This window comes from Heliconius melpomene, chromosome 10 (genome assembly GCF_056956725.1).
Source record: "Heliconius melpomene rosina isolate 202511_hmr_F chromosome 10, ASM5695672v1, whole genome shotgun sequence".
Lineage (NCBI taxonomy): Eukaryota > Metazoa > Arthropoda > Insecta > Lepidoptera > Nymphalidae > Heliconius > Heliconius melpomene.
The window spans coordinates 11,760,643-11,778,508 of NC_140398.1; the positions used below are offsets into that span (position 1 = coordinate 11,760,643).

Below are 17,866 nucleotides of genomic sequence, written 5' to 3' on the forward strand. Positions count from 1 at the left end.
ACAGGTATAAAACAAAAGTAGTTACATCTAACTAAATAAATAATGGTAAACCATTCTAATTCAATGCCATTAATTTCGCAACATAAATTTGCCTTGACTTACCGTGTAATTATCTGTTACAGAAGCCACAACCGAAATTATTAACGGTGTGTACGGAAGCGGCAGCAGGAACGACATTGTTTACGCAGTATTTACGACGCCACAAAACGCTATAGGCGGATCCGCAGTATGCGCCTTTTCTATGAGAGATATTCTAGACGCCTTTGAAGGGCCATTTAAAGATCAGAAAAATATGAATTCAAATTGGTTGGCATTACCTAAAGAAAAGGTGCCCCAGCCACAACCTGGATCGTGTGTTGAAGACAGTCGAACGCTATCAGATACGGCTATCAATTTTATTAAAACTCATCCTCTAATGGATAAAGCAGTACCATCTTTTCTAGCGCGACCTATTCTAATACGAGTCAGCCTGCAATACAGATTTTCAGCTATCGCCATACATCCACAAGTTCAAGCAATGAATGGCAATAAATATGACGTGATGTTCGTTGGAACAGATGACGGCAGAGTTATAAAAGCTGTAAATGTCGCCTCAAATGAGGGCGATTTTGATTCCAGTATGGACGAATATAGCAGGAGTCCTGTGAGAACAGCTGTGATATCCGAAGTCCAGGTTCTTCCTCCCGGAGTTCCTATTAAACAAATGCATGTTGCTCTGACTACTGAGAAATTAATTGTGGCATCCGGTGATATGATAAAAGCAGTCACTTTGTCACATTGTTCCAATGTTCAATCATGCAGGTACATAAACAATTTGCTGATACATATATTTTTCTTATCATTCTTTGTGTCCATAGCATAAATGTTATCGATAAATATCTTATCATTCAGGTCGTATTTACAAATACTTAATTATCATAATTACCAGTACAATTACAACATAAAGGATTCTTATCATTACGTTTTACGACAATTTCTGGATATCATATGAAGTTTTATTTTTCCATCTCTCCTTCAAAGAAGCAACTAGAGATAAAATTATTCTATGAAACCATTCAAGCCCTGTTAATAACATTTTTTATAATTCGTCTTATTCAATCAAATCAAACCCATTGATATAGTAAACTGTCAGACACTTCATAACTACGTCACAATAGCGTTAATTCAATCATGAGAATATGTTAAATTAAAATAATCTTTTAATTTAATTACAGAGAGTGTGTCGCGCTCCAAGACCCTCATTGCGCGTGGGATTCTAAGCAACAACAATGCTCTTGGGTCGGTAATAGGCAATTTCCGAACCCTGAAAGATTTCTACAAAACATAGAAAATGGAAAGACTGAAATATGTAACAAACAACCTGTTCTTGGAGACAGAAGCAAAAACCAAGCGACGAAAAAACCTCAATCCGAAACACATCAACCTACTAATGATATTCAAAATGAAATTGTTATAGAAGTTGTTGAAACCAACGTTTTAAGTGAAGACAAAAACGTTAACAACAACAAACATGAAACAGGTATTGGTTTTTTTTTTATTGTGATTAGTATAAATAAGAATTTCTTGATATTTTGTTTATTTTTTTTATTTCAGATGTATTTATTTTCCATATACTCATGAATTATTCTTTAATTTCCCAGATCATTTAACAGTAGAGGCGGCCGACGGCAACATTTACACGGCACAAGCTTTACTAACCGCGGTAGTGGCCTCGTGTGTGGTAACACTGATGGTGGGATTCATCTTTGGATATCTTTTTTCACGTCGATTTCGTCACCCTTTTTTTACGGATACTTCCCCATTCAACGAACAACACAACCATTTAAATAGGTGAGAACTAATAAAATTATATACGTAAAATCCTTTTTTAGATCCACGCTGTATGCCGCATACAGCAGGGTAGGCAGATTGAATCTAGTGTTAAGAGACTCCGTTCCTCACGCCGCCCGTTCCTCACCGCCCTTTTTTGAGGCATTGAGGCGCGTAGTGGCGGAACTCAACGCCGCTCTGTCTTGTTACCAGAGCACGGAAATGAAAATAACTCATTCTCTGATGTGGAAATCAAAATTACCTACACTTTAAAATAATTGTTTAGTTAACATAAATATTCAATAATATCTAAAAATGTTATCATATTTTTAAACAGTTGGTAAACACTTATAAATTAATAAATATTTAATTAAATACAATTGTTTCAGATTAAGCCCCTTAGAAACACCTTTAAATGTAAATTCAGGATATAACATGCCGCCAAGATCAAAAAATGTCAATATGGTAGCAAATGTTGGTCCACTAGCAAAGCAAGATAATTTGCATTTAGAATTGGGAAAAGAACGGACGCTTGACTTAAGAAACTCTACTGAATCCCTAGATAAGGATCTAAAATGCGGTACTTTGCAAAAAGTGAAAAAAACTTATATTTGAAACTTAAGTCAACAAACTGTATACGGGAGCATATTGAAGTGATAATGTCAAAGTGACAGTGACAGTGACAATGACAATGTGACGTGTGCCAAGTGTGATCGGTATTATGTGAAACCTATAGATTCTTGTAAATATTGTGTTCCTTCGATGTACAGTTTACACTAACTTTGTTTTCTACGGCATTTAACGTGACAAAAACTGTAACTTTGAAGATTGAACTTAACTTTTAATTGAAACTGTTGATCGGGTTAACATCACATCAAATACAAAATTTAACGGAATATTTAAATGTGATCACCTTTTTAACTTCTGTTACTATTGTAGCAAAACACATGTATCGTCGTAATCGTGTTAACAAATGTACATAGATTTAATACTAAAGTCAGTAACTACTTAAGTAAACATTCATTAGATTACAAGTTAAGAACTTTTTAACCAAATAAATCCAAGATGCAAAATTGACAACTTAGTATTAAATCTACAAGTAATACATTCCATAATTAATATGTAGTATTATTCGCAGAGCAGCATTTTGTAAATATAATTGTGTATATAATGCTATCATTAGCGATTTGGCTTAAGTAACTCGACATAGAGATGGCAAACTTGATAAAAGTAGTTAAATTAGTAGTCGAAATCAAAATTGAGCAATATAAATATTGTTGCGAGCAGTTTAAGAAACGGCCATTTAATTATCATAAAAATATATAAAATTTGTTAAAGTAATATTGTAACGTTATGATTATAATTGCTGTGCTAACTGCATAGTGCCTTGTAGGTTGCCAATCTAGTGCCTAATGTACTGTAGGATACATCAGGAAGAGAGTATATAGATGTTTGTTCTACTGTTATTCTCTGTTTGAAGCTTAAGCTTATGAACCATATTTATTAGATTCATAACTAATTTTTCACTGGTATTATTTTGTATAGCTTATGCTGTTAAATATATAATACAGCAGAAGTTTAAGTTTCTCGTACTACGCGTTTCTATGTCGTATATTGTTTTAATTATACCTAAATACTAAAATTGTATCCTAAAATGTAACTTTGAGTAGATGAAGAAACCACCAGAGATCTAAAAAATTAACAAATATTCCCACCGTTATACAATCAAAGTTGTTAGAAGCGGAAATGATTTCTGACTTCAGGATGTAAACTATAAAAAAGAGATCTATATAATAGTTATAGATGAGGCGAAATAAACTCTATAAAAACTTAGGAAATTTTTATTTTTAAAACGTTTTTATATTTTATATAGGTAATAAATCATAAGAGAACATAAGAGGAGAACGGAATGAAATTGTTACAATATTATCCAAATGTACATAGATTCTGGTTAAATTGACTGTACTGTTTATATCAGAATATGTATTATTTATATTATTTGTAATAAATGAATTCAGATAATCATATGACTCTCAATTTTCCTTGATATTTTTGTAGTCAAATATAAAAATATAAGTTTTAACAAATACATTATAGCCTTTTATTAATTCCCTTAAAACAACCTAGTAAACTTAAAATATTTAAAGATTTTATTAAAATAATGATCTAAAACAGATTACAAAAGTCTGATATTTGAAGGAAATGAGGAACGAAGGAAAGCAAGATCAATGTATATAGAAAAAAAAAGGACAAGTGAAGTGTTAGATATATTTGTGAAATATGAAGTGTTTTATTTGAAAAAGACGGAAGAAAATACTGCATTAATGAGATAGCAAAACGTCAACATAGCCGCATGTTTGTAGGACGTATGCTGAATCTACGACCGTCGTGGCGCATGAGCACACGGGTGTAGTCACTGTCGCTCTACAGTTGTAACGCGACAATTGTCTGTGCGATCTCCAAGCGAATGAATCATTATCTATAAATATTTTTATTTCTTCGCTATAGCATCAAGGCGAAAGGCCGGCGTTGAGTTCCGCCACCCGCAATGCCTCGAAAAATGATGCGGAAAATAGGGAACAGTGTCGTAACACTATCTACCTACTACCCTGTCGTGTGCGGGAAACTGTGTAAAGCTAATTTTATTTTTTTTTACTGCCCCAGGGTTTTTTTACATAAACAGCTAAAACTATTTATTAATTGATTTGGATAACTAATATATTCATATTTTAATAGGATATAATTATTAGTATTATTAGTTTTCTTTAATAAATATTTTTAATGTTTACCAGATTTTTATATGTACGCTAAAAAAGAATACTTTAAGATTTTTTTTATTCATTGTGTAAAAATTGAATTTTTAAGACTAATGAATTAATTTCGTAAATCAAAACAATACACACTAATGTAATGAGAAATTAGTTAAACTAAAATTAGTATAAATAGCATTTATTCAGATATGTACCTAAATGCAAATTTCGAAAAATAAAATAGTTGATATAATATTATATTTATTTGCTTTTTTTATATACATATTTACAAATAATCTCCTAAGGTTAGTCATCTTAAAAACATTTTTAACATTCTTGAATAAAATTTATATAATTAGATAAAAACTGACGTTTTTCAGCTGCAGTTGTAACAACATTTGCATCAAAAGTGACAACATCACTTGTGAATATTGGTTCCCCCTTTAAGGGGCTTCCTTCATGTAAAATTATAAAATTATGTAAAACACATGCTGCGTGTATTATGGTACTGATCGCTTCTTGTTTACCTATATCAATGTGATTTAATTTTTTAAATCTTTTCTTAAATATTTTAAATGCCTGTTCAATATAGGTACTAGCTTCATGATGTATATTGTTAAATTTGCTTTCTTCATCAGTAAATATTTCATCAGTGGTAAAAGGAGTCAATAAATTCATTCGTAAATTATAATCTGTATCCCCAAGTATATGACTGCTAATATCAACAAAATTTTGAAGCTCTTGAGCCAGTCGACTGTCTCTAAATAACTTATGTTTTTTATTGGTTCCAATTTCACCAACATGAATATTGATAAACATTAAAGTTTCATTACAGACTGCTTGAAGAAGAATAATTTCAGAATTGTTCTTTCTCTTAGGCCCAACTTTGAAACTACAGGCATCTATGAAGCCCACACAATTTGGAAAACCATATTTACTATTTACTTTTACGCTTGTTAACTTTTGTTCTTCTACAGAAGGCCAATTTATAAATTGATATCTTTGTTCAGACAATAATATTGATATTTCATGAAAAATATAACTAACGGATGATTTGTGTAAATCAAATATTTCTCCAATTTCTTGAAAAGAATAATCACTTGTTATGATCCATAAGAACACATGCACCTTTTTGTCTAAGGGAATAATTGCACTGTTCGGTTTTTCATAATATTCCTTTATAAAAAGAATTAATGCCTATAAAATAATTTTAAAGTCACACATAAACTCGCAATAAAAAGTACATTATGTTTACAAAAAAATACATACCTGAACAGTTGCTTTACTGATTTTAAGGTTTTTAATATAATCAGCGTCGGTAAAGTTTTTGACATTTGATTCGTAAAAATTTTTAATAACTTTGCTAGGTCTCGATCGTCGTTTCTTCGTCGTAGATCTTCTCGGTATTGTACAAATATTGAAAAGATTATCGTTATGTTCTTTGATTAAAGTATCTGTTATATTTGTCATATTTTCTAAATTATCATTCAAAACATTAGTCGTAGCAACGATAAGTCGATTCATTGTCGAAACTGTGTCATCTAAAAAAAGCTCCATAACAAATTCTGTGTCAAAAGTGGTCATCTTTTTACTAATTATTTAATATAGAATGAAAATATTATATTAATTTCCAACTGTACGATAAAACTTTCGGAAATTGTTATGACAATTGACAATCTTTCACAGTTGACATTTTGTCAGTACCGCCAACCCAAATCCCATCTAATTGCAAGAAAAGAAAGCGCAAACTGAGTTTTTTTAATGAATGTACCCTACGTTCACATGCACGCGAGGCGTCGCGCAGTAGGCTCGGCGCGCGGCTTGAGATTGTAATAAATCAATGTTGTTGTTTAAATGACCGGCTGTAGAGGCCCATATGGCCAACAGCATACTGCTCAATCGAAAAACGTAAATGACCGCGGGTCACCGCGCGACGGCGCGCGGTACAAGATCTACTATTCTGTATAGACCTGTCCAGTCGTCCCGCACGTCGCCGCGCGTCCATGTGAATGGTCACTTCAGCGAGAGATATTAGCTCGAGGACGCGTGGATATGGCCTTTATATAGTTGAAGTGTCTCTAAATAACTCTCCCTAATATTTATATTCAGCCTGTCCCTGAGTCAAATTGAAATGTCAGTAAAATTTTACTAACTCTAATACTAGGTTAGCTGATCATAAGCTGAAAGCTGGTGCTTCCCGTGTAGTCTCATTTTGATTTGGTCTACTTCTAACAGTGTTATCCACAAGAAAATCACTTAAGTATCATTTGGGCGAATAAGTCATTATCATACCAACCGATTTCGATGATTCTTTTGTTGTAAAGGATACACTTTAAGGATAGATTGGTGAAAGTTTAGTTAGGTTCTGATTATGGGATCCAATGGTAGCCAGTTTTTTTTCGTTAATTTTTTTTAATAAAAAGATTATGATTTAATAAAGTATTTTATGCAATAACTAAATGATAAATATGAACATCTTTATTACTACACTAAAGCTCTTACAATCTGCAGGTGTTAAATAAAATGACAAGTTATATTTTCAAGTGTATTCAAATTTTTCATTACATGAAATATATACAAAAACTTAATATTATAACCCTGACTTAATATGTAAGAAGCTGTCCTGGAGATTATCAGTCATAGATTTTTGTATTGCAATTAAAAATATGAATAAGTTCAAAGTATGAAAGAAAACATTTGGTATAAGCAAGACTTACAATAAAATATATGTATATTATATAATATTTTAATTTTTTTTCCATATTAAAATCATATTATTTGCTGGCATTTCTATAGTATCTATGAGTGATAAGTTATTTTCATCACCCAATTTAACAAGATCATTTATATCTCTTATGCCCCACATAGGATTTCTTGCCTTTAATGATGCATCAAAAGTAATATTACTTTGGGGTGCTATTACACCATCTTTACTATACGGACCATAGGTGATCATGAGGGCTTCAGGTTTTAAATAGGCTCCAGCATTTTGAAATAAGCCAATAGTGCACTCAATAGGACTAATATGGATCATGTTAGCATTAAACATGTAATCAACACATTCTTCATCAAAACCATATTGGGAAAGTTTATTTTGAATATCAATAAACATAGGCTTAAGGATATTCTTTGTAGAACAGTTAGAAGCATAAAAAGAAATACTTCCAAAAACATTTTTGTCAAACTCAGATGGCTGAAATTTTACACCAGGAAAATGAGGTGCAAAATGTGCTACATGTTGGCCTGTTCCTGATGATATTTCCAAAAATAAAGGGCTTTCATCTTCAAGCTGCTCAGAGTCAGATATTATAAATCTTTTTAAAACTTGTAGTATGGGGTCTTTATTTCTTGATGCTGCAGCACTAATTAACTTTTCACCTTTGTATCTGAAAAATGATAATAATAATTAGCATAAGTATATATTATTCAGAATTTTACGGGCAGAATTTTATGTAATAGTAAGTAAATCACTTACGATTCACTTTCATGATTAGCACTAACAGTACAAGCGATATCGTTTGTTTTCGACATAGGTCTGCAAATAACCTTACAGAATTTGGTAAACAAGTCTCGAGCCGCTTTTTGTATCATATAAATGAAAATAACCAATTAAACCTAGCGGTCGAGCATATAACAATACAAAATCTCCTTTAGAAGTTATTTTAATAAATATATTTCATTTACAATGTAAATTTATTTTTATTGTTTTCTTTCGCTGGTTTTGAAAAATATGCTAGAATCAGCGTAAAGCTATTACCCAACCAATAAATTAAGACTGACAAATGACAGATGTGTATGTGATGAACTATAAAATGTCAGCTGTAATCGATGCTGTCATTGTCAAACTATTTCGCGCTTAGTATTACGCTAGCTACTTATTTATAAAAAATGCAAGATTACCCTAAAGTAACAAGAGTCAAATATTATCTGGAAAATGACACTTTCTATTTTTTTTATTTGTAATTATTAAAAAGAACGAATCATAAATGTACGGTTCGGTTCTTTATTTATGGCGCTTAGAGCGTGCCAGTTGAGCACTATTCACTTCATCATAAATGTAAGTAATAATGTCTTTATTATTTTTGTGTAAAATATTTAAAAAATAATAACATCCACTTATGATTTTGTTAGATGTCAAGAGTAAAGTTAAAATAATTCTCTTTCTTTATAAACGAGACTGTACACGATTGAAAAATCGGACAAGTGCAAGTCGGGCTCGCACACCGAGGCTTCGGTACAAAAATTGAGTTTTATTGAGAATTATTGAGCTTTTTCTGAAATTCAAGCTTAGATTAGCCAGTGCCTTTTATCTCATACCGCATTTGAACTACCTGATACTATTTGATATTAAATATCATGGCAACCCTTTTAAGGCTGTTATTTTTAAAGATTCAACCACAAATGTATAGTTTCAGATTTTTTCCTGAACTAGTTCTACCTGTAGATGCTAGCTGGCAAATTTAATAATTTTAGGTCAACCGGAAGTACCTTATTTATTTTGATTCAATTAATAGTGTTGAAATACGCTTTCTTGGTAATATAAACGGCCATATGTTTTTTAAGGTAAATTTAGAAATGCAATTTTTTCAGGAAATCAAGATACCGGTTTGAATTTCAACTCGATATTTCCAAGCGTTACTGCGATAAAGGCTCTTGACAGACAGACCAATGGATAACAAAGTGATCTTATAAGGGTTCCTTTAAAAGGTACGCAACCCTAAATTTAAATAAGTAAACGCATAGCCAAGAAGGTACAACAATTTTATTGTAACAAGTATAATAATTATACATTTATTATAATACTTATAATTATATTATGAAATTGAATAAATTACTATATTGTTTTGTTCAAACATTTACACTTCTTTCTTTCTGGTTTTAAATAGCTTCAATATAAAACTGAACAGCTCAGTTTCTGTCAGAACCTTCGCTATTTGATTAATTAACACAATAAACAATGTTATTACTTGAACTATGACAAATTGTGAGATTGAAGTGCCTATTTCGAGCCAACTTCCTGTATTTTTCACATGGTAAAGCATATGTAGACCCATTATATTAGAAAATATAAGTACAATCATATTTAGACAATCCAGCGGTGCCTAAAACAAAAAACACACAATACATCAATGACCTCTTGAACTTTTATTTTTAAAAGGATTATATAATTATTTTTATTATTATTGATCAGTTACAAACGGGTACTCTAAGCAATTTCGAAACAAAAAATATTAAAAGTTCTAAATCAATCTCACATTGCGCTCACACATCACACAGTGGCGCTGCGGTACCGTCTGACTGTAAACGGGAGGTTTGGGTGTGATTCCCATTCGGGAGAAATAATTAATTTTTTTTTCTTACTGTGATAACAAGAATTCCGCCACTCAATACGAATACGAAAATAGAGAACCGCATTTAAAATTGCGTGCATTCCCTATGTCTAAGTTGCTGTATGCGGGATACTACGCGAAAAAAATATGCTTTCTTATTTACCTTTGTCAAACGTTGTACAGCTCTAAATGTGCACGCTACGCTTAAAAAAGGTGATAAGGTCTTGAATAATATCAATGTGGTTATAATAAATGGCTGGAAAGAAGTGGTAAAGCACAATACCCATCTGACTTCAAAAGAATTTAGTGATGCTATATTTCCAGTACCAAAATAAGCTAAAATAATGTATAAAGTCTGATATTTTCTATAAGAAACTTATTATAGTTAGAAATATTAACATAATTATATTTTTACTTCTTATATAAAGTGTGATTCTTATATAATCTAATTAAACTGTTTAAAAAACGAAAGTGTACGTTTATATATATAAATATTTGTATCTTTACTTAAAATGTACAATAAATTTAAAAATATTACCAATGTTTCCAATTTATTTTAGTATATTTAAAATCAACATGTCAGTTATAATTTTAAAAAGGATACAAAAAAGAAAGCCCTTCTAAAATCGTGGCTGTTGATACTTCTTTCCAAAGGAACCAAATTTTTGTCACCTTTTCGTGTGCCATCGTTTTCAAAACTACATTCAAAAATCTGAAATATTACAAATAGGATATTGTTTTTTACTATATACAGTACAGTCAAGAATCGGAGGCGCCCTAAAATTAGCTATAAATGGCGCAGATTAAATTTTAGGATATTTTTTTTATTTTTTTCTTTCCAAGTGAACAATAATCCGAAGTTCAGAAGACGTAACTCCACAACTTGTCGACTGTATTGTATATACATAATATTATAAATTATAAGCACATTAAGCTATCACTACAAGAGGTGCCGGCCAGTTTCAAAAAACAGTATAAGCCAGTTTAGGCCAAACAAGATATATTACACTTATACTATACATGAACACTTGCACTAATGCAAAGCACAGCTTAGACCTCGCCGACAGGACCTATATGTATACAATATGTAAATCTTATATGATTACCTTTAATTTTCTTTGATTTAGAATTTTATATTCAATGTACATCCAACAGTTAACATTAAAGATCATTGTAACTATAAACAAACCCTCATGAGAGACTGATAGGAGAAGGTAAAAATTCATTATAGATGTATTAATACCCAAAAGTCGATTAATGAACCTTCTTGAATACAGTAATGGCAATATGGGAAGTATAACTGTAAAAAATAAAAATACATAATTACACTAACTACTACCAGAATTTATTTTATAGATATATAACATTCACTATAACATTTCCAAACGGTAAAAGTATTTTAATTTTTTAAGATTCACGCTTTATAGCATCAGATATTAATATTTCATATTAATAATACTTCTGTACCTAAACATTCAAAACAAATCTTACCACTTATTATCCAACATACAGACTGAAAAGTTTGTGAGATTGGAGCTTCCGATTCAAATCTCTTTGACTGTATAAAAATTATTTGTAAAGATATCACCAAAAGTACTATTTGTATACATTTTATTACAATTTCTCTTTTAATCTCATGGCCTTCAATACCATTAGGAAGTAATATTTTAGAAATATATAAAACTAATATAAATAACCATAGCAGTCCTGCTAGCATACTGAAACAAAAAAATATGGTATGGTACGATCCCAACTGGGGGGAATGATTAAAATACATTTATATTCATTTCCCTTTTCAGATAAGACAATGTTGAGTCCCGTCACTTAATATGCAACGTTACAAATTCGGATGACAAATGAATAAAGGATATACCCAATAAGTATAAAATAGTTATTTATATGCAGTCGTGGCGCAGGTGCAAAGACGTGCTACTGTATGCAAACGCATCGATTATAGGTTCCTTTCCCACACAGGGTAATAAAATATTTATTTAAATTTATATTTTCATTTCTTCGCTGTGGCGTCGGGGCAAAGGGTGGTGTTGAGTTCCGCCGCTCAACACGCAATGCCTCTATTCGGCAGAAAGTGTGGAACGGAGGTTCCCTCTGCCTTTAAGGAGGGTCCTTTGTGCGGGATACAGCGTAACGTAGCGTAAAAAAATAGTTTATTACCAAAAAAATGTTACTCACACTAACTCAATAGCCACATGTTTTCCTATTACTGATAAAAATGAAAATACACTCAGCAAAAAGCATCCAACTGCCCACGTCATACATTCTTTGTTAGTCAAATATTTCCTTGAGGATGAAAGGAATGGCCACAAGCCCATGCCCAACAATGGAACACTTAATACCCATCTATGTGTTAGTGCTACTCCCTAAAAACCAAATTATGCTATTAATGTTTATAATTCTAAAATTTATACTAATATATGTATAGATGAAAGTATAAAAAGTTTTATGGGACGAAAACATACTAAACGCGGGAACTCTCGTCCACTTAGAATAAGTCGTGTGTCAGATACAACTTAATTATTTCCATTTGACCACGTCACGAAATTGAGAGTAAGATAGTATAATATAAAACTGAAATAAAGTTTAAAGCTTACAATATCCAGCAAAATGTTAGAAAATGTGTAATATCTTTTGCCACCATCTTTGATAACACCTTGAAACTTTAAATTTTCCAACACTCGCAATGTTTATGAAATGGGTGTACATGTATTTTTGTGAAATACATAATTTAATATTGCATTATACATATAAGTAGTGCACTAGATGTAGAGGAATGTAAAAGAATGTTGGAAAGTAAAATCCTAACTTTAACAATGTTGCTCTTTTATTGTGACCTAAACTAGACGTAGGAGAGTGCAAGAACCACTTTAATTCGATATTCTCTCTGCCTGCCAAGCCCATATAGCTAGCAAGATAAGCATGAGATGAACGAGATGAATATAAAGAATTTTGTTTAAAATTAACACATTTTTAGATCTCTATAAAGCCGTCATAAGCGGTCGGCACAAGCGTAATAAAAAAAAGTAGTAGAAAAAATCTATTGAGGCTTGTATAAGTAATAAAATATAATTTAAAATTTCTTACCAAGCAAATAGATCCCAACACATAACATAATATTTCAGTCCCAAGCCAAAATATATTTCTTTTATTCTTCATCATGTTTAAAACTTGGATCCAAACACTAAATGGAGTTAAAGCATACTTCCACAAAAAGATTGGCAAAAGGAAATATATATAATACTGCAATGGTAAGTTTTGCACTGGAAAATACCAATTATTACTTTAATATAACAGGGGCAAGTCTTTTTTAGGTTCATGCCCCATTTCGCATACAGCAGGGTAAGCAGAGGCAACCTTGTGTAAACACTCCATTCTCTACTTTCTGCCCAATTATCAAGACATTGAGTGCTAAACTCAATGCTTCACTTCAAATGCAAATGACTCTCCTACTCAACAACTCTTCTCCAAATAGAAATAGAACCCTTAACCGTCGTGTTTACAGTCGTACGACGGGTGTGTAGCATAAGAATTTAACAGAATTTTGATAAAAAAAAATATGGCTCTATTAAATTTTTATAGAGGTAGTATTTTAAATTAATAATAGTACTGCAGTGGGACAGTGTAATTACCACTTGGAAGAATGACTATAATATCTAAACTATTTTCATTTCTCCACCTAAGCATACACTTGACTTCTGTCCCACAGCATCCAATTTCTCAAGTTGTAAAAGTGTCAAAACCATGTAATTTTTATATGAAATTATATTATAATTGAATGGTATAACGTAATGTAATGGTATAATGGTATAACTGTATAACTTACCATATATAATGAAAACAAATGCAGTACACACCAAAATACATATTGCTTGTATTAATGTATCCACCATTAAAGTTCTTTCTTTTAACTTATAATTATGACATTCTGCTTGAGTAAAAATCTTTTGTTCTAACAATACTCTTAACAAGCAAAAAATCCAACCCACAAATGAAAGTGTTACAGTAATAAGCAAAGGCCTTTGGTAATAATTATGATAATAATTAAGTCCATTTAAACTTAATTGCATAATTTCCTCACTTAGCACTATAAGTTTTTCGTACTGTTTATCTTCTAATAATTTTTCTGTAAAACTAATAATCTCATGTACTTTGTTACCATCAAATGGTTCAAAAGGGTGATAAAATGCTGATATAACATTTGCTTCTACATCAAGTCTCTTCTTATTATATTGTGATATCATCTGTCTGCAGTTACTGTATATAGCTTTTGCTTTATTTTCTAAGTTCATATTAAGCAGGCCACTTGGCAACTGTCCCTATAAAATATTAATTAACCATATAGACTTGGAACTATAAGCATATTTTAAGGACATTATTATAGTTATTATGATACAGTTGATAGTATTATCCATGTAATCTGCTATTTTGGCAGTCTCTGAGTGTAAACGCAATGTTTGTGGGTTCGGTTTCCATTTAGGAAACTTTCAATGTAAACAAAATTAATATTTTCTATAAAAAAAAAATTCTTAACATTGAAAGTAATTTTTCTTTTCTAGAAATTAATTACTTTCATTTTCTTGCTCTGGCGGGAAACAAAGCAGGATGTTGAGTTCCGCCGCTCAACAATATCTTGAAAATTAGGCGGAAAGTGGAGAAAAGTGTATGTTGACAGTTAGCAGTAGGTTCCTACTGCCCACCACACTCTATGTGGGCATTAAGTTGCATAAGCATAACAGCATTAAGGAAAAAAAGCTGTAACATGTTGAGAAATTGTAGATCCATTTACTACTTAATATCGTAAAATAATACAAATATACACTTACAATGGAATTGGTGGGCACAGGAATTGAAAGTAAAGTTGACATAAGTGGTGTTAAGTCAGCTTGGTTTATATCAAATCTGTTCTCTAGAGACATTGCGTTAGTACTTTGATCAAACAGTTCTTGTTTGTTTTTAATTTGTTGTACACCTCCTCCCCACAAGACATATGGTGTTTCTGTTTCATGATTATCACCAGTACCATGTGAACCTGTTTAAAAATAAATATAATAACATAATACCTTAACATAACTATGTTATATTAACATAGTTTTTTAAATATTACCTGTTATACATACTTAAAGGCTGTGGACTGATTGTGCAGGTCATTTGACTGTAAATGTGATGCCGGGTTCTATTCCCATTTCAGATAAATTATATTAATTTCCACTACGGTTACAAGAATTATATTAGTTGAATGCCACTCAACAGGCAAAGAAAGTGGAAAGAAAGTATAGAATGATGTGTCTTAATACTAGTTTCCTTCTACCAGCCTACATTGCTATATGTAGGTAATCTAGGGGAAGCTAAAAGCAAAAGAAGAAAAAATCATATATCATTTACCCCAGTCAGTCATGCCATGATCAGAAGTCATCAAAAAAGTTGTTTTTCCATCATCATTAAAGAAGTTACATATTAACTTTTCAATTTCCTTTATTTCATTATCAACAAATTGAACAGTAGTTAAAAATTTTCTGTAAAAATTAAGAATTCAAGTTGTATATAATAATAGTAAGTAGTAAATATTTGTTTTCTTTCAAAATATTTGAACTAATACATACTCAGTTTTTGGTTTATGTGTATGACCAGCAGTGTCTGTTCCCAATAAATGTAGAAATAACACAACTTTTTTAGATCTTAACTTTTCACTTAAACTTGCATCATTTTGTGCTTTATGGAAAAAATCTTTTACTCTTGTGAAAACCCAGTTGTCTAAGAATGTAACATTCTTATCAGAACTAAATGACTGATCGTAGGGGTCAAGTTTATCAACTAAAATGTGCTTTGCAGCTCCTTTAGTAAAAATTTCTACAATATCATATGTTCCCCAGCACCAAGTATAAAAACTCTGGTTAAAGACAGAATCAAAGTCAACTGGATTTTCTTTCCACCCTTTAGCTATAGCAGATGGATCTTCATAAAAACCTGCTATTATAGCTACATGTCCAGGTCGAGATTCAGTTGGCACTCTAGTTCTAGATATTCCCCACCTTCCATAATTATTTGCTATATATCTGTAAACAAATATATTAAAGAAATTAAAAATCAAAATTTATAAAATGAGAAAATTTTTAGATGGCTATGGTGCAGAACCACAGCTTCTTTACAGTCGTAAAAGCAACTTTGGCAACAAAACAAAGCCCCCATCCAATATTATGCGAAAAGTGAGAAACGGAGGGCCTTAAGAATAGATTTACTTTATTATCTATATGTTGTACGTAGCAGGGTATGCAGAAAACCTTAGACTAAGGCCTCTACGATGTGAAGCTAAGCAGAAAAATACTAATAGTAAAAGTAACAAACCTGAGATAAGGCATACTGGTGTAATTAACAAACGATTCTGCTCTTAATCCATCAATAACAAAAAGGACTAGACGATCAACCGGTGCCTCATGTACCGGTTCGTATGGTGTCACATTTTTCACGATAGGTGATTTAAAATATATATCAAATATAGAGAATAAAAATACAAGATGTATAAATAAACCTATTAGAAACATTGTTCCTCATCTAGGAGAGCAGGACTAGACGTTTTATAGACAATTATACAATAACATATATTAAAAAAATTGGAGTTTTAATGTATATATTTAATTGTCAATATATGTTTCTACAATTTATTCATATATTTTTGTATTAAAATAAAATAATTTATATTACTTTACTTTTAAACTAGTTTTGACACATGACAGTAGACAATAGACAATATTGACATTCACAAATCAAAACGGATTACTTATTAGCACAGAATACATTTACTCATTGCTTATTAGGACAAAGATGTGTCAAGACGGATGATTTCACCAACACGGTTTCGATTATAAAAATTGATTGACTGATTCTTCTACAAAGAAAACGTCAAAATTTAATTTATAAAAATGTTAATATAAAAGATTGCGAAATTTGATTTTAGCCCTGTAATGCAACTACATAAGACCTTACTTAAACTTTTTCAAAAAGAGCTTACACTTAAATGTTTACAATTTATTTAAATGAAAGTCACTGATGCTAAAAATTATATATTTAGTAAATGTCAAATAATCAAAGTGATTAAAATATTAAATGTCCGCTTTTGTCATCAATAACGGAGCCAGCTTTTAATAAATTCAATAATTCGCTTTCTTGTGTTTCTTTCAAATTAGTTAAGACTTGGTCAACCGGTATTCTGTCTTCTACCATTTCTTCACATACAAAACCTAGTGTAGTATATATACGTTGAACTTGTCCGGTAGTTAGCCATCCGCGTTGACCAGGATCGAAGCTTTTTATAATGGCTTCCAGATGCCTACGCAAAAAAAAATATGCTAATAAATGTATAATAATGCATATTACTTTACAATGATGATTGAGGGTATAAATTCCAAAGGAAAATTATTGAACTTCAATTCTGCATACGACAGACAATATTTTTAAATCAGAACCTTGTTAAGTGATATGGTGGTTATATGGTTTATTCACTACCAAAAATATACCTGGTTTCAAAAAGCACTGGTGGTAATCCATACCCCGCACGATAAAGCATGTAATCATCTAAAAGCTTTTCAAGAAAAGCTACTGGTTTATCGGGTAAGTGAGCTAAAATCATTGTAAGTAAGACACGCAAAAGCTCTGGAATACGATGTTCTCTGAGATAACTTTCAGTCCTTGCAACAGTTGTTAAAATAAAAAGTTTACGATCAGAAATTTCTATATCATCCGTAGATGTTTTTTCATTATCAACACAAAAACAACTGCAACTGCAACATGGATCGGGATTACTTTGTTCTAAATGGATATTACTTTCTTCTTCCATTATAATACCGATAATTAAACAAAATTATATTGTTTGTATATTTCCATATATTTAATTACCTAGTAAAGATGACTTAATAATAAGACTATTGTTCGTAGTTTAAATTCATAAAAGTTTACACATATTTTGTT

The 17,866-nt window shown here is 31.2% G+C and overlaps 4 protein-coding genes and 1 long non-coding RNA gene across 7 annotated transcripts in view; 2 read left to right on the top strand and 3 right to left on the bottom strand.

The window, feature by feature from the left end:
- Sema1b (Semaphorin 1b) overlaps window positions 1-3,832 on the top strand; it is an 84,229-nt gene extending 80,397 nt beyond the window's left edge. For all 3 annotated transcript variants that reach the window (XM_085192361.1, XM_085192359.1, XM_085192360.1), the window contains exons 8-11: window positions 123-801; window positions 1,215-1,519; window positions 1,641-1,830; window positions 2,199-3,832. In XM_085192361.1, the coding sequence (XP_085048487.1) occupies window positions 123-801; window positions 1,215-1,519; window positions 1,641-1,830; window positions 2,199-2,424 (1,400 nt within the window). In that variant the 3' untranslated portion in view covers window positions 2,425-3,832. The remainder of the gene's footprint in view (window positions 1-122; window positions 802-1,214; window positions 1,520-1,640; window positions 1,831-2,198) is intronic.
- A 3,258-nt stretch (window positions 3,833-7,090) lies between these two features.
- Window positions 7,091-8,317, bottom strand: LOC146535647 (methyltransferase-like 26). The gene is made up of 2 exons (XM_085191841.1): window positions 8,035-8,317; window positions 7,091-7,945 (listed from the first exon to the last, which is right to left on the bottom strand). Exons 1-2 carry the CDS (start codon window positions 8,148-8,150, stop codon window positions 7,306-7,308), a joined length of 756 nt encoding a protein of 251 aa, XP_085047967.1. The 5' UTR covers window positions 8,151-8,317; the 3' UTR covers window positions 7,091-7,305.
- Window positions 8,318-8,326: 9 nt separating this feature from the next.
- On the top strand, window positions 8,327-10,244 carry LOC146535648 (uncharacterized). The gene is made up of 2 exons (XR_014878353.1): window positions 8,327-8,616; window positions 9,150-10,244. It is a non-coding gene; the product is annotated as an uncharacterized LOC146535648 (long non-coding RNA).
- PIG-N (Phosphatidylinositol glycan anchor biosynthesis class N) lies at window positions 9,302-16,608 on the bottom strand. The gene is made up of 12 exons (XM_085191839.1): window positions 16,247-16,608; window positions 15,505-15,957; window positions 15,287-15,417; window positions 14,728-14,933; window positions 13,728-14,220; window positions 12,989-13,164; window positions 12,080-12,267; window positions 11,381-11,607; window positions 10,996-11,189; window positions 10,494-10,601; window positions 10,053-10,244; window positions 9,302-9,661 (listed from the first exon to the last, which is right to left on the bottom strand). Exons 1-12 carry the CDS (start codon window positions 16,441-16,443, stop codon window positions 9,416-9,418), a joined length of 2,811 nt encoding a protein of 936 aa, XP_085047965.1. The 5' UTR covers window positions 16,444-16,608; the 3' UTR covers window positions 9,302-9,415.
- A 172-nt stretch (window positions 16,609-16,780) lies between these two features.
- Window positions 16,781-17,858, bottom strand: LOC146535650 (uncharacterized). Its single transcript, XM_085191842.1, has 2 exons — window positions 17,416-17,858; window positions 16,781-17,228 (listed from the first exon to the last, which is right to left on the bottom strand). The coding sequence occupies exons 1-2, from the start codon at window positions 17,733-17,735 to the stop codon at window positions 16,994-16,996; spliced, it is 555 nt and encodes a 184-aa protein (XP_085047968.1). The 5' UTR covers window positions 17,736-17,858; the 3' UTR covers window positions 16,781-16,993.
- Window positions 17,859-17,866: the final 8 nt, after the last annotated feature.